Source organism: Cyclospora cayetanensis, unplaced genomic scaffold, assembly GCF_002999335.1.
Source record: "Cyclospora cayetanensis isolate NF1_C8 unplaced genomic scaffold, CcayRef3 CcayRef3_contig_12, whole genome shotgun sequence".
In the NCBI taxonomy this organism is placed as follows: domain Eukaryota; phylum Apicomplexa; class Conoidasida; order Eucoccidiorida; family Eimeriidae; genus Cyclospora; species Cyclospora cayetanensis.
The window spans coordinates 128,775-142,807 of record NW_020312059.1 but is presented as its reverse complement, the minus strand read 5'-3'; the positions used below and the strand labels follow the sequence as shown (position 1 = coordinate 142,807).

Here is a 14,033-nt window from a genome sequence, read left to right as displayed (position 1 = left end):
GTCCACAATACGGCATAAAGACATAATCGAGTTTGTGAATGCGAGTGTGATGGGTTGTTTTGTGCTTGCTATCATGGTGAGTGAAGCTTTCAGAAGATGCTCCAGTCGATTGAGCACATCCCCGACCTCATGCTTAAACTTTGCTCATTCCTGCAATTCCTTGGCTGAGTGTTCAAGTAAATATCTTAATACAGAGCCAGCTCTAAAGCCAGCTAGATGGGATGCATGCGCAGAACCCTCTTCTCTTACCGCGCTGCTAAGCCCCCATGAAGACCCTACCTAGCATGGTTGAGGCATTGACTCCACCTTGCTTACCATACATAATGTAACAGCTGTTCAGGATTCCAGTAGCTGGTCGTTCCTATTGATTCGTAGCACGTCGGCCTCACAAGTGTGCAGCTGTGGCCGCATGCACGCTTTCCGTTGGTTCACCCATGGCATACTCAGGATGACGCAGCTATGCACGGGTCCCACACAGAAGTCACGGACCATGAAAATAGGACCCAATTCCAATTTGAAATATCATTCAGCAGTCGTAGCCTTGCTACAGCTTGCGTTGGGCTGCAGTCAACAAGACTTGGTCTCAGGGACTGCGCTAACAACTGAACACGCAAAGCTCTCTTGTCCGGCGTCTTTTCGGACCAGAGATGCACTTCACACTCAGTAGCACGTACCACCAGTAGCCATCAGTTATAGCTGTGAGCATGTATCAACCCTAAACAGACCTGTGGTGGGTCCCCAATCGCGGTTGGATTCTCTGTGCCCCCTTTGACAGCACTGCAGCCTGCGTGGGGGGCTCGTCGTTCCCTGAGGTGCATTCTTGCCTCGCCAAGCAGCCTATTCCGATAGGTCTAGTCATGCTATTCAATCTCTTTGGCTTTTGCATGTGCTTGCAGTTTCGAAGTACACGACACAATTTCCTACAACAGAGACATGCATTCGGGGGGACTCTAAGGCTGCCTAGGAGCACGGTTTCATCTGGCTTGCTTCTCTCGTTCACCGTAGGCCGTATGCAAGGGCCAGCTTAATCAACCTCTCCTTTCTAAGGGTCTCAACTCCCACTGGCTAATGGTCTTAAACCAAATGCACGAAAGCTGCGTTCATTTGCTCCTAAAACCCGATTCTATCGCCAGTAGATTCCCCACCGGTAGGTTGACATACAGCTGAGTCGAAGCCCGTCTTTTAACCACCTGACGTGGCACTTCGGATAACCCTGACGAGTTACCAATAAAGCGACGAATTGTTTAATTTGTGGCTAAGGGGAAGCTAAGTTTCACATTTCCCGCTATACCGGTCCACTGACAGATTTCCTTGCTTCAGCTTGCTGAATGATTTCAAATCTTGCCGTTGAGCTTATCTTGGCGTAAACTGATGAGTTAGGGTATGCATGAAGGCTTGACTTGTAGTAATCCTTGCAAACAACACAACTTCATGTGCATGAATGGAGCCACCACGGGGGTTTATCTGCCTTCAGTGAACGTGCCATGAGCCTGGTTTTATTTCATCTGGCGATACTACATGGCAAGATACACCTCCAACCAAGTGATAAAATCTTCAAGTACTTGCCCATCTTTACGGCCGCCATACTTTTATGGTTGGCAGATCCTCATTGACGTATCCATAGGCGCTTCGCCAGCCAGTGAATCATGCTTTTCTTACGCTGAACTTACACAGCCTTACAAGCCGATGTCTGCCGCCCCAGCAGGCTCTGTGACACCATCAGCTTTCATCGCCTGAGAACTTTTCTCTCACACCTTTGCCACAAAATGCCAATTGTTGGATCGTCGATTTATTTTAGTCGAACCAGACACATCGTAGGGAACCTGATATCCCACTGCACCTACAGTTGGCGGGTGAACAGGAGAACAGCGCCATCAAACCGTGCGGTGCTACAAAATGTAACACTTCACTCAAGGTCCCCGTAGGAGAGACTGCACTCCGGTCTCAATGCAAACGAAAGAAAGTCTCACCATATTATCCTCAAAAGAGCTTGCACCTTTTCCCCACACGCGGCACTCCGATTTCTGACATGAAAGGAGAGGCACAGCTAGCGCTTACGTAGGTACATCCTCTATGCACTTGGGGCATTTGGGACTACTTGCCCATCACATCCATTGCATTAGCACACTTCGTAATACTGCATCGAGCTAACGAACTTTGCAACGAGATGTGAGAATGGACAAAACAAGTAGTTGATCGTTTAGGTCTTCTCGGACAAGTATACCTAGTAGAGTAGATGTTGTATAAGTGTGGCTCAGTCTGCTAGTTCCCTCGATAGAGTTTCATAGCGCTTACAGAGACGCGGACCCTAGAAATGCCTCTTCACCCATGCCGGACTCTTGAGAGATGGTGACAGGGAGAGGACGGAGTTCCTTTTCAAGGTTACTCGGTAATTTTAGCTGACGATGCGTTTCGGGTTACGGGGTCTCCCTTTGGAGGCCTTAAGACGAGAGCTAAAAGGAAGAAAGCAGGAGCTGGGAAACGACAAATGAGCTTAAAGTATTGTCATAAGATTTGAACATATGTTCAAGGTATTAAGCAGTTCCTGCACGGGATCGGGAACCCACAGTCGTTGAGGTCGAATCCCCTACTGTGTGGCACACGTCAGACCCTCGTCTGTGCCCTTGAAGACTCTGTGTGGTGCTACATGAAAACCACAGGCTTAAGCCAAGACCCGGTCTATGTTGGATGTACTTGAAGGCCTCCACAACGGAGGCTCCTCGGCGTCCGGGCCACAGGAAAATCAAAGCACTCACGCCTTCTCCCCAGAATTTTTCGATCAGAACTCGATGTAGAAAGAGGAAAACGTTAGATGGGGGGCATATTCCGCTCAAGTCTTCTATGTCGGGATTATTATGGGCACTCCCATTGTTTTCCAGTCTGCAGCTGCACCGTATAACAAATATTTCTCACATACATCATCTAGGGCTCAACCGGAAACTCTTGTGTCCGGTGCCTTGTTGATTTCTACAACTATCTTTTTCTTCGGCCTTTTGGTTGGATTATGTACCTCCCTTGTGACATATATAGTACGCTATTAATATTGAAGGCATAAAGGAGGAGGTAAGATGAGAGGCTGCTTAGGAGGAGGTACAAGGCAGAGTGGAATGTGAGCTTTGCGTAGATCAGAGGGCGCTGAGCTGCGGGTTCAGGCAGCCGCATGCCTGCAGTGCACGCTTGCTGTCACTCACCCCTCCTCTTCTTCAGGATTGTTGGTTCTTCCAGACAGAATTATACTTTGTCGGGATATCTTGTTTGTCTCATCGTTAGGCGTAAGGTAAGTGCCAGAGACGGACCCGATGGCATATTCTACGGGGCTCTGCCCGCCCCCGCCACGCCCTACAGCAATGCGATGTTCCACATTTTGTAGACCCCCCTGCGTCTTTTGGCTGCAGGCCCTGCTCGTTATTCTTCTGTTCCTATTTGCAATATTCCATGAAGGAGCTGTCATAATATAGGGGAATTAATTCTAGAATCCGCCGCTGCTACCCTACCGCGCTTCTTTCGTTTTTGCCCCTTGTTCCTCGTTTGTTGGGCTGTCAGTGTCGGTTTTCTTGTAGGAATAAGGAACTCTTGTGAAGCCTGCTACACGAAAATGAGTGATATTCAGAGGGGAACCTGCAAATGGTTTGACTCGAAGAAGGTTCGCAGCCAGTTTTTAACGCCACTCCCAAATATGCGTGCGATAAGAGATGAGCACTTTGTGGACCATTATACAGTGCAGTACCGTAGCCCACAAAACTGCAGTCTCTGGTTTTTGATAAGCAGAGTATCGTGCTCGATTGTACTTGTTATTTGTTATTCGTGTTTAGGGCTTTGGGTTCATTACGGCTGACGATGGGACGGATCTCTTCGTCCACCAGACAGAGATAAAGGCGGACGGCTTTAGAAACCTCTCCGAGGGGGAAGAGGTCGAGTTCCAAGTTCAAGCAGGAGAAGATGGGCGCAAGAAGGCCGTCCGCGTGACAGGACCTGGAGGCGCTCCCGTGAAGGTAGACGGCACACACTAGTGCCTGCATGTGCATTTTTCCTCGATTGCTGGTCTTCTCACTGTCTCTTTTTGGATATGTCTTGTATCAAAAGCAACGCCGACGTCCAGCGTTTTCCTTCTTTGACTGCCTGTATGCAGGGCGACACTAGAAGAATGTCTCCTTCTTATGGCGGTGGTGGCGGACGTGGGGGACGAGGTTATGGTGGTGGTTATGGCGGTGGCGGCTACGGAGGTGGTGGTGGCGGCTACGGTGGCGGCGGCTATGGATCCGCTGGGGGCTACAACTCCGGAGGAGGGGGAGGAAATTATGGCGGAGGCTACGGCGGCAGTGGCGGGGGTGGCCGTTCAGGTTATGACAGCGGCAGCCGAGGTGGGGGCGGCTACGGAGGCGGTGGGTATGGAGGCGGTGGCTACAATAACTACTCATAATTCAGATGTGCCAAGTTGGGCAGGAGTTCCGTGATTCCGCTTATTTCCTGAATGGTATCATTGAGGTTTTGCTTCTTATTGGTAGATTTACAACACACCAGTATCGGCAGCCGCAGTTTTGCTGGTTTGTGTTTTACTGGTTTTGCGTCTCTTTGCTACCCCGTGCACCGATGCTTCGTCTTGGAGTCTTCCTGCTTTCTGAAAGCGCTCACCTATATACTCGGGGATGTGAGCTTATGTTTGTTCTTATCACAAGCGCATCGCAAATCTGTTAACGCCACTTGAAGAGTTCTGTCAGGTGCCGGGTTATCCCATCTATTTGAATTGGAAGCGAAATGTATCATTGGACATTACGAAGGATTGACAAGAGGGATAGTTGCTAATACAGACGGACCGTCTCGCATCATAGCGGGATTGCAGTGTCGGCAATCTCATATGGGCATGTGGTGTATCTCTGCCTTGGATCACGCTGTTCATCAGCGTAAAATATCGAGCAGCAGCTTTTTTTCGTCGTCCCAATGTTCCCTTGATCCATATAGCATATCATAGTATATATATTCGATTATGCGAAGCTCGGTGGTGCCCGCCGAGGAAATCTGTCTAGGGAACACCTAACCCGCGCCGACAGTTGAGATTGCGTTGTAGTTATTACTGTGCTTGCTGATTCCGGACATCTAGGGTGTGCGGATGCTTCGCTTTCAAGACTGATGGGCAGCGACAGAGTTGTGTGCTAGCTCATTTGGGGATTTACAGACGACTGTTGGCCGTGAATTAACCCATTCCGATGCCGGGTGTAGGTGTAGTTGCTGCGCTCGCAGTAGTAGTCTAGTTCGCCTAATGGGCAGCGCGGCGGTATATGTAGGGGGGCGCACGTTACTTCTACCGGCGCTAGAGTTCGGTCGAGCCGCCATGGGCTGACACTTCTTGAATAGTGTCCTACGCCCAAGTTAATAGGTGCAGTACGGTTTATCTCTGAGAAGAGGCGTACCATTATAATGGATTGCAAGTGCTGGTCCGTAGCCGCCTCCTTCAGTGCTCGTAGTTTATTTATGTGGCTAGCTGTTGCGGCTGCACGGGATGCCGTAAGGTCGGGAGTCTTCGGGGGGGCTTGCGGCGCGCCGGCGTTCGACGTGGTGCTGCCTTTTGATTGCAAGTAGACAGTGCCGTTCGCGTCCACAACCTGTCCATGATACTTAGTTTCTGCAGGCCCGATAGGCCCTTGTGCATCTGGGTTCAGCGCCTTAAGAACTGGCTGGAGTTTCGGGAGCGTAGCGAATGCCGAAATAGGGAAAAATGCCTGCAAATCATTGATGTGGGCCCTTTATACTCAAACTTGGGGACTTTGTTCTCAATAGGGCATACTCTGCACCGTCCCTCGAAAGCTCGTTTTATATCCGCGTCGAAGCTCCGGAAATCGACACGCGTTTGGCACGGGCCGGTATACGTCGACGGCGCAGTGCATATTCCTGTTTCCTGGGACTCAAGATGCCAAAGAGAGGGACATGCAGCCTCATAATTTCGCTCGGTGATGTCTTTCATTGGCCAAGTTGCTGAACACTTCATCATCTATTGTAAAGCCAATACCGCATGGGCATCATGAGATACAGACATCAAAGTATCACAGGGCCAGGTTGTAATAACCACTCACAAATTCGTATTTCTCTTCATTGGTGAACATGGAAAAGTTATGCACTTTTGAGCAGTGTCCAAAATATTCATCCGGCGCGTGGCATTCTACATTCTGCGCGGAGATAACAAGTATTGTATATACATGTATATATATATATATTCATAGGTCGTATTCTACTGCAAAAGAGGATTGCATCACCTGATTAGGAGAAGTTACAAGAGTCCACCCCAAAGGACAAGGTTCGTTGAAAGCATAATGGGATACAAAGTTAACTGGCCATTCCAGTTCACATGCGGCGGCAAGCCGAGCCTTTTCTGCATTTGACGCTTCGCCTGATATCATGTTTCCACATTTACAAATGTCCTCATTTGTTTGTTCCTCCCATCAACTATCCGAAGCTGAGGGACCTTACCAATGCGCAGAATTGCATCGCAGGGTCCAGAATAAGTCGGCGGGGCTTCACATGCTTTTCCGTCAACTGCAATACCGGTGCATGTTAGCTTTTCATGAACACTGGAGCAAGAAAGTTTCAGTTCGTTACCGCTTAATGTCCACATTAGGGGGCATGCACTGGTCAGAAAGTCGGCGTCATACCCTTTACATGGCCACCTCACATTGCACTCCTTTCCACATTAAGGAATGACCAAGTATAGCTTTTAGTGAGAGCAATCCATCGACACACCTTAGCCCTACAATCAATTGTGAAGAAAGAATGATGCTTCACATAATGAGGAAGATAATTTAAGTGTACACTAACCAACGAGCCTTGGATGCTTCATCAAAGTCGTAAAACCGTTTCTGAAGAACACAACTGAAAGCGTGCATCATATTCTCATCATATCAGCAGTTACGAGCCATAAAAACGGAAGCTGGACGTACTTTCCGCGGTAGGTAGAAGGCGCCTTGCATAGGCCTTTATCATTGGACCAGTTGTCAGGACAAGGCATACTTATACCAGCCATAAATTTTCAATTATAAAGGTTCTAAACAGTACTCTGAGCGGAAGACAAGCTATATTACCTGTAATCCTCGTCGCACGAAGTGCGGCATGGCCCTATTGCACCCGATCAATACCATCTCCACGTAAGTTGGCATACAAGCTCTTGCACGGAACTCACAGGAAACGTCACAGCGCCGAGCAAAGCTCTCCTTTGACAGGGGTGTGGCATCTGGGATCATTCTGCTGCATCGCAACAAGACTGTGGTGCAGTTCGCATTCACGTACCGGAGAAATCAGCTGTCCGCTCACAGTTTCCTGATTATAGCTATGGAAGAGAGTGAAATGGCCACGCTCAAAAAACCAACCACACCCTTGTATTCACGTGGAGCCTGCATGAACAGATTTCAGTCATCCCATGCAAAATGGCATATGACCATCGAACTTGCCCTACAAGTCTTCCCGTCTCCGAGTTCATGCCATCCAGCAGGACCTATTACAAAAGAAAAGGTTGTAGTCAATAAACATGCTTGCGCAAGAGTACCTGCCGATGACCAAAGTCTTACACATTCGAGAGTAATTGCGTGAAGGGCATCGATCAGCATCAGGGTTTTCAAGCTGTTCGTTGCGTGAAGCAGCATCGACTTCAGCAGCAACTCTGTGCCACACAACTGTAACAAAAAGAAGTGAGATAAAGCGTTTGACTATTATTCGAAAGATATCATGAAGCGTGGTTCAAACAACCGACACACATGACGGTGAGAGATTGTGCAATACGCTCATCACGGCGACGGCAAGCTCGTCCGAGAAATTTGACAGATTTCTTGGATCTTGTGCATCTTCCAGAAGCTTATTAAATGAGTCAAGGATGTTGTTTCCACTTTCCTCTCCCGGTATACTTTCAAGAGGAAACTCAGGCACCCCCAGTCGGCTGCCTGAGAGGGCCAACGGGTGCACCAGGCACAGCCAATAGAGAAACACGAAAAATCGCATGCGTTGTTGCATTGTTTAACGATAAATTTGCGAAATACAGGGGAAAGCTATGTACCGGTAGACACACTCCACAATAAGTGACCAAAGGGCGAGCTTTGCTTAGGCGCAGGCGTACATACATTTCAGTGGTTCAGAACTTTCATTTTTCAAAGGCTTGTGGTGGAAATCACCACAAGCATCTAAATATATATAGTATCTTTATTGCATGTACAATTTTACCTATTCTCCTACGGCTCTTACAGTATGCCACTCACTAATGTGGTCCCGGCATACAGTGTACTGTGCGTGTTTTCAGCACAAAAACCACTTTAATTTCATCAGACATCTGAGTGAGGCCCTCATTCAAATGGACAAGTCTCCTAATATTTAGGCAGGCTTTTTGAGAGGACGAAGCAGCTGGGGCTCGCTGAATCGTGGCCGCATGCAAAATGTATCACATTTACAGGAGCTGAGTACAGCAGATCTAATATCATGAATCCTTATACAAGCATGGCTAATACATCTCTATTCCTTTGATTTTTTGTTGGGAGCTATTGTTTCGGTTGCGCAATGCTGTGTGCGTCATTATGCTGTGCTCCGCGGGCCCCTCTTTTCTGTAAGTATCCTCTTTATAGGAAACGGAGAGAACTTGCAAAGTAAAAGTTACTGAAAGGTTGTGAAGAAGTCGAAGGGCTTTCTTGAGATGCACGTGGTATAATGCTGATGAAGAGGAGGGTTGTCTCTGCAATGGAAGATGGCCGCAATTCGTAATGTTGATATTAGGGTCCCCCGCGCAACAGCCACGTCACCAGCATTGCAGCGCCTCAACTCTGTCGTTCCCCGTTCGGCATCCGCGCTGGCTTTGTCTCTTCTTCGATGGCGTAGCAGTGCCCCTTCTCTAAGACGCCTGGCCCCTAGAGGGTCGGGCAGCTGCTGCGGCGGCAGCCAGGGAATACGGGCTGGTTATGCGTGCTTGACTTTCAATTCTTTGAATTGCGTGCCTCGAAACCGAGCTCTCTCCTCTTCAACCAGGGACTCGGAGAGGCTGCCAGCAAGTGCGAGTGAGCAGAGGGGGAAGCAGACAGAGGAAACGTCGCAACGGAGCGATCATATGGGTAAGCCCCCTTCGGAAGGATGGCACGAAACATACATAGACAGAGAAGGCGTATTCTAAACAAATAGGAGGTGACTACTGATAAGTCTTCACTGACTGGGTAGCCGCTGTATTCGCCCTGTAACAGGGAGGGTGCATGCCGAAATCAGGCATCATCAGCGAACGTGATACCCCTACACCACCAGCCCCTCATCCGGTCTCGTAGAGGATAGCTTTGATTTATATGAGTGCTCGTGTGCCAGAGGCACTGTGTGCATTTTTCCAAGTGCAACATGTACTCAATATGCCTATGCGCATTGCTGCAAATGGTTACTAAAGTGTGTGTGGCTGTTGTAGTTCCACTGCACAGCAAGAGTGCTCAAAAGTCCAGGAGTGATCTTTGTAACCTCCATTTCAGAGAGTCATGCATAACACCGCTTTTTCCGTTCTCGGTGTGCAGGATGCGAAGATAGCGTGAAGGATCCAGCACAAAATTCGCTGGTCTCCCGTTTGCTGCGGCGATACGGAATGCTGCGCCCGGAGGATCGCCGGCTACTTCTTCAAGCACACAGAATATCTGTCCAAAGTCAGGTGAGGCAAACAAGGCCACGATGGATCGTGTAAAGTGTACAGAAGCCTGGGAAGAGTCTTGAGGTCTGTGCTTCTCCCACACGCAACTTTTCCCGACAAAATAAAGGGCCTATCGGGAATGGTTTTATGCACCAGTACCTTGCGAGGGGGCACCTACATGCAGAAAACGAGTCACTAGAAGTTGTGTAGAACTTACGGCTCGAGAGACTGCGAAGGAGGGCAGAAGGAAGGGGGGGGGAGATCTGCTGGGTTGAGTGCACGCGGATTTCAACTTGCTATTTTCTGTCTACTCTTGGCACTCTGTTCTGGTTAAGGGCACTCCCATCATTTGTGAATCGCCTTATTATATACACACAAGATGACACATTACTCGAGCTCAGGAAGCGTAGTGCTGTATTTAGTATTTTGTAAACCTGAAACCTGGGGGACCCTTGCGTTCCGTACGCAGTTGTGTCTTCGCTTCTCTCTCAGGGATTAGAGTGGCACAGCTTCCGCGCTAAAGGGATGGACGACCACTTGCAATCGTGGGAAAGCGAAAAAAGGGAAAGAAAAGAAAAGCTGGAGAGGTCTTTGAGACTTCGTGAGATATACAAACCTGCTCACCTCAGACGCCGCAAGCAGAAAGTTAAGAGAGTCCAGCAAGCCGAGGAGCAGGCCCCTCCCGTAGTGTAAGTATATAAGACTTTTAGCTTGTGTGTTTTGGCTGTTTAAGGCGTGAGGGGACAGAGTTTCGTATACGAGCACACAAGCAGGGTAGCTAGCAGGCGGAGCCGGCTGTGACATGATGGTATGAATATCTCGGTGTGTTTGCGAAGGGCGGCTAATTTTACTGAAGAGGCACAGACTCTAAGTTTGATTGAAGATATCCACAAGGCGGAGGTGTATCAGGAGATATGCGCCAAGTTACAAGCGCACTGGGAAGTTCGAGTGCGCAACTTCGCAAGGGGGGCAGTCTCCTTTTCGTCATCTCTCGCCACTTCAAAAATAGCAAGGATGTTCTGCACACCCGAAGGACTCGCGCTTTTAAGCCCAACGCGTCTCTCGCCCACCCAATAAAAATGAGGATCCGTCAGCCTATGCACACAATACTTAGTTGTGCTGCTGTTTACCTCCTCCCTGTTGCAGGATTTTCTGAGTGACCGCTTCGTTGATATTATGAAGCAAGCAATTCGCCTGGACCTCATGGACCAGAGGCAAGGAAACGCGGCATTTCCTCTTTGTCATCCTGCTTGCTTGCCTGCCTCCTTCCTTTTCCCTGTGTAATGAATGGTCTTTTGCAATAGTGGTGCTCCCCTGCACCTTTAGCGGCTTACGACCTCCTGGGAGATCGGTTGATGGGAGAAGCCAGATGTGTGTGTTACTCTGTCCGTACTTGTCGACAAGGGGCTGTATTTGAGTGTGCATCTGCCTACATGGGGATTGATCATGAAGGTTTTGGAGTCAATGATTGGCCGTTGTCATTGTCTCTGTCCTTCTCTCTGCAGTCGTCCGACCTTAGTGAATGAATTTACGGACTTTGAAAATCCCTATATGTTGAAGAGACAAGCACTCAAGCGTTTACTGGAGGAGAGAGGCACGCGGAATGCTGTAGATGAATCAGTGGTAAGGGGTCATGTGTTGTGATCTGCTTGTCTCGGCCAGTATCTGTTTGACGCTGCTCTCTCCTTGTGTTCCTAACTCTCTCGTTTTCGCTTCATCCGTGCTGACTGTCGGGTCTGCGGTTTTCTGAATGTTTTGAGTAGCAAGTAATTTTGTGCCAAGAGCTGGCGAAGTATAGCGTCCTTATTGTCGTATTCTGTCGAGTTTTTTCTTCAGATTGATACGTTTCTAGACAGACGGCCTGACCTTGTAAAGTTGAGGCTTTCCGTGAGTGCCACCAGTTTTGCAATTGTTCCCCGATTCCCAGCTCTTCAAGCGTGCCCACGGGTGTTTCTCTTTTTTCATGTTCGTATAAGGATTCAAGTCCTGAACTAACCGAATTGGCGTTGCGTGGGGCCTAAAACTCACGCTCAATGTGAATTGTCGAAATTCGAGATTTTTTGCTGAGCGTGTAGGAGTCAGCGTTGGGGGGTCTAGGGTTGCTAAACCTTTCGTGTGTGCAGGCGGATCTTCCTCCTGAGGTGGTTGAGCCGCTGGCGGCTTTCCATGGCCTAAGGAGCTTCAGTTTCGACAAGAGAAACAGACTCAAACAAAAAGTTGATGCTCTTTTTAAGGCTGTGGGATCTGCGCACAAGGGTACGTGCATCATTTTCTCATGGGATTTGAGGAAACTCGTGTTAAGATGGTCTTCACTAACAACCCAGATATAAGGTTCGCGGTATCTGGAATGACATTTTGACCAGTAAAATTGTACCAAGGAATGAATACAACTGCACATTAAGTCTTTCTGTCGTGATTTGCTCTTTCCCCTTTTTGTGGCTTTGCAATGGTTCACACTTCGCGAAACACGCCATTCCTGTTTATTTTCCCAGGTTTAGATTCCCTTCTAGGAGATTTAGAGGAAAACCAGCGCTCAGACCAGTAAGACGCATGTGTTCATGGGCAACGATAAGGCAATGAGGGGGCTCTACACGGCATCTTGTCTTCTGCCCTCTCTATCGTTTGCTTAGCGTGCACGATTTCCTTTCTTCGTTGCGCTTAGTTAAAATTTGGAATTTTCGTCCACGGTACTCATGAGTCAAGAGCAAGTCGATGAATGTGTTGGATGCCGCTCCTGGTTCGCAAGCTTGCATGTGTCTTTCTTTGCCATTTGTTTGTTCGTTTGATTTTCAACCTGAGTTCCTCCCGTTGCTTCATCAGTGGTCCGCTGCTTCTTGCCCATGCGTTGTTTCCTGCCTTGATTCTTGCGCTCGCTTCGGATGGCTTCTGTCCATGATGTCTTGTATCGTGATTTTCGAGAGTCCTTCCTGTTGTGTGCGTCCCTGCGTATGACTCTTCTTCTTTCTCCGAAGGCGCTCTGATGCCACATTTGGCGAGTCATGTGCTTTGTTTGAGATTCTTTTTGTGTCTCCTCAGAATTAGCAAAGCGCATCCGTTTAGGAATCATTTTGGTTTCGCGTCCTCTGTCCCTTCCGGGACCGTAGGGTCTGTTACAATGGGAAGGGAGGACAGCGGTGTTGACCTGGAATTAAAAACAATCAGGTAAGACAAGAAGATCAATCTCTTTTCTCTCGGCTTGCCATTTAGGAATAAGAATGTTTGAGTCTTTGTTATAAAGGTTTGGAAGGGAGAGGGGTGGCAGAGGTTCAGCGGAATTGTTGTTTTCAGAAAGAAATACGCAGAGGAGAAATCGATTTTAAAAGGAAAAACGGCAGCTTGTTTTGCCTTTCGAACAGACTTTCCTTCCTCTATCTTTGATCGTTCATCCACTCATCCTATTCCTGTCCTTATTTGTTATGCATCTGGTGTGTTTCTTTGCCTTCTCTCTACGTTTCCTGGTTTCATAGCCTTGCTTGCGGCAAGAGCTTCGATTACTTTCTGCTGCCTATGTAATTCTTCAGGTATCCGACTTTGCAGCGTGTAGCACACAGTCTACCAAAAGACCCAAAGTGTCAGTCCACCCATTCCTCCCTTGCCTTTATTTCGCGCACGTGTATTTGTATGTCATTTTAGCACTGCATTCTATCGATGTACTATAGTCGTCTCAACGCTGATGCTTACAAATATCCACCCTTTACTCTTTGTTTTGAGTAAATCCATAAAGATTCTCAGGAATGCAGCTTAGACTTGGATCTGTCCAAGATCACTCACTTCCTTCGTTCGCATTTCCTTTATTTGTATGTTTTTATTCTCTCAGACAGGGAGATAGTGGCACATGCAATTCGCGTCTTGGAGCGTTCGAAGGGTTGGGATTTCAAGGACAAATTAAAAGTGTGTGAATAGAGCGGCATCCTATTGCAACAATTTTATCAAACCATCAATCAAGGAGACAATTTTTAGTCGTCGAGCCGAGTTTACTTCCGCTCCAAAATCCATTGAATTGAAATGCACAATTATATGCTTTCTCGCAGGCAATCAGCACTCTCATTGAGGTGTACAACTACCTGCCCCCCAGCGCCACCTATGAACGGATGCTAGACAAAGCTTTCCCTGTTTTCAGGTTGGTCAGCGAGATTGAAATAACTAGCAGCCTTTCAGTTAAACTCGAAAGGTGGTGCGGTGGCTGCGATGTGTGCTGCGCATTGGTGACGGGGTGTGATTTGCTTTCCATTTTTCACCTTGTCGAATTAGCATTTAGTAAATGCAATTTTGGAGTTTGTGCCTGCGCAGAACACCGGGAATGACGCGACAGACAAAGTCCAGAAATTCTGTTTTTTGCAGAGGGCTGAAATATATTAGATCCCTCACGACACAAAAGCCTTTATCGATGCGCTTGGCCAAGAAGAAATAG

General features: G+C 48.1%; 3 protein-coding genes across 3 annotated transcripts; 2 read left to right on the top strand and 1 right to left on the bottom strand.

The window, feature by feature from the left end:
• Window positions 1-3,574: 3,574 nt before the first annotated feature.
• Window positions 3,575-4,420, top strand: LOC34618187 (glycine-rich protein 2). Its single transcript, XM_026336266.1, has 3 exons — window positions 3,575-3,643; window positions 3,813-3,992; window positions 4,130-4,420. The coding sequence occupies exons 1-3, from the start codon at window positions 3,596-3,598 to the stop codon at window positions 4,418-4,420; spliced, it is 519 nt and encodes a 172-aa protein (XP_026192051.1). The 5' UTR covers window positions 3,575-3,595.
• Window positions 4,421-4,507: 87 nt separating this feature from the next.
• Window positions 4,508-7,229, bottom strand: LOC113147068. The gene is made up of 7 exons (XM_026336286.1): window positions 7,071-7,229; window positions 6,463-6,670; window positions 6,249-6,382; window positions 6,069-6,161; window positions 5,783-5,986; window positions 5,298-5,717; window positions 4,508-4,618 (listed from the first exon to the last, which is right to left on the bottom strand). Exons 1-7 carry the CDS (start codon window positions 7,227-7,229, stop codon window positions 4,508-4,510), a joined length of 1,329 nt encoding a protein of 442 aa, XP_026192071.1.
• Window positions 7,230-8,713: 1,484 nt separating this feature from the next.
• On the top strand, window positions 8,714-14,033 carry LOC34618186. The gene is made up of 12 exons (XM_026336285.1): window positions 8,714-9,074; window positions 10,122-10,311; window positions 10,459-10,557; window positions 11,128-11,245; window positions 11,459-11,509; window positions 11,746-11,878; window positions 12,115-12,163; window positions 12,659-12,784; window positions 13,144-13,193; window positions 13,440-13,513; window positions 13,654-13,742; window positions 13,913-14,033. The coding sequence occupies exons 1-12, from the start codon at window positions 8,714-8,716 to the stop codon at window positions 14,031-14,033; spliced, it is 1,461 nt and encodes a 486-aa protein (XP_026192070.1).

Excerpts from the sequence above, each read along its gene's own strand:
- LOC34618187 (XM_026336266.1), top strand. The coding sequence starts at position 3,596 with ATGAGTGATATTCAGAGGGGAACCTGCAAATGGTTTGACTCGAAGAAG. Across the intron at positions 3,644-3,812 it reads AATGGTTTGACTCGAAGAAG|GGCTTTGGGTTCATTACGGC; the intron begins GTTCGCAGCCAG and ends ATTCGTGTTTAG. Across the intron at positions 3,993-4,129 it reads CTGGAGGCGCTCCCGTGAAG|GGCGACACTAGAAGAATGTC; the intron begins GTAGACGGCACA and ends GCCTGTATGCAG.
- LOC34618186 (XM_026336285.1), top strand. The coding sequence starts at position 8,714 with ATGGCCGCAATTCGTAATGTTGATATTAGGGTCCCCCGCGCAACAGCC. Across the intron at positions 12,785-13,143 it reads CTGGAATTAAAAACAATCAG|GTATCCGACTTTGCAGCGTG; the intron begins GTAAGACAAGAA and ends GTAATTCTTCAG. Across the intron at positions 13,514-13,653 it reads ATTTCAAGGACAAATTAAAA|GCAATCAGCACTCTCATTGA; the intron begins GTGTGTGAATAG and ends GCTTTCTCGCAG.
- LOC113147068 (XM_026336286.1), bottom strand. The coding sequence starts at position 7,229 with ATGATCCCAGATGCCACACCCCTGTCAAAGGAGAGCTTTGCTCGGCGC. Across the intron at positions 6,671-7,070 it reads TCGTGCGACGAGGATTACAG|TGCAATGTGAGGTGGCCATG; the intron begins GTAATATAGCTT and ends TGTGGAAAGGAG. Across the intron at positions 6,383-6,462 it reads CGATGCAATTCTGCGCATTG|GCGAAGCGTCAAATGCAGAA; the intron begins GTAAGGTCCCTC and ends ACATGATATCAG.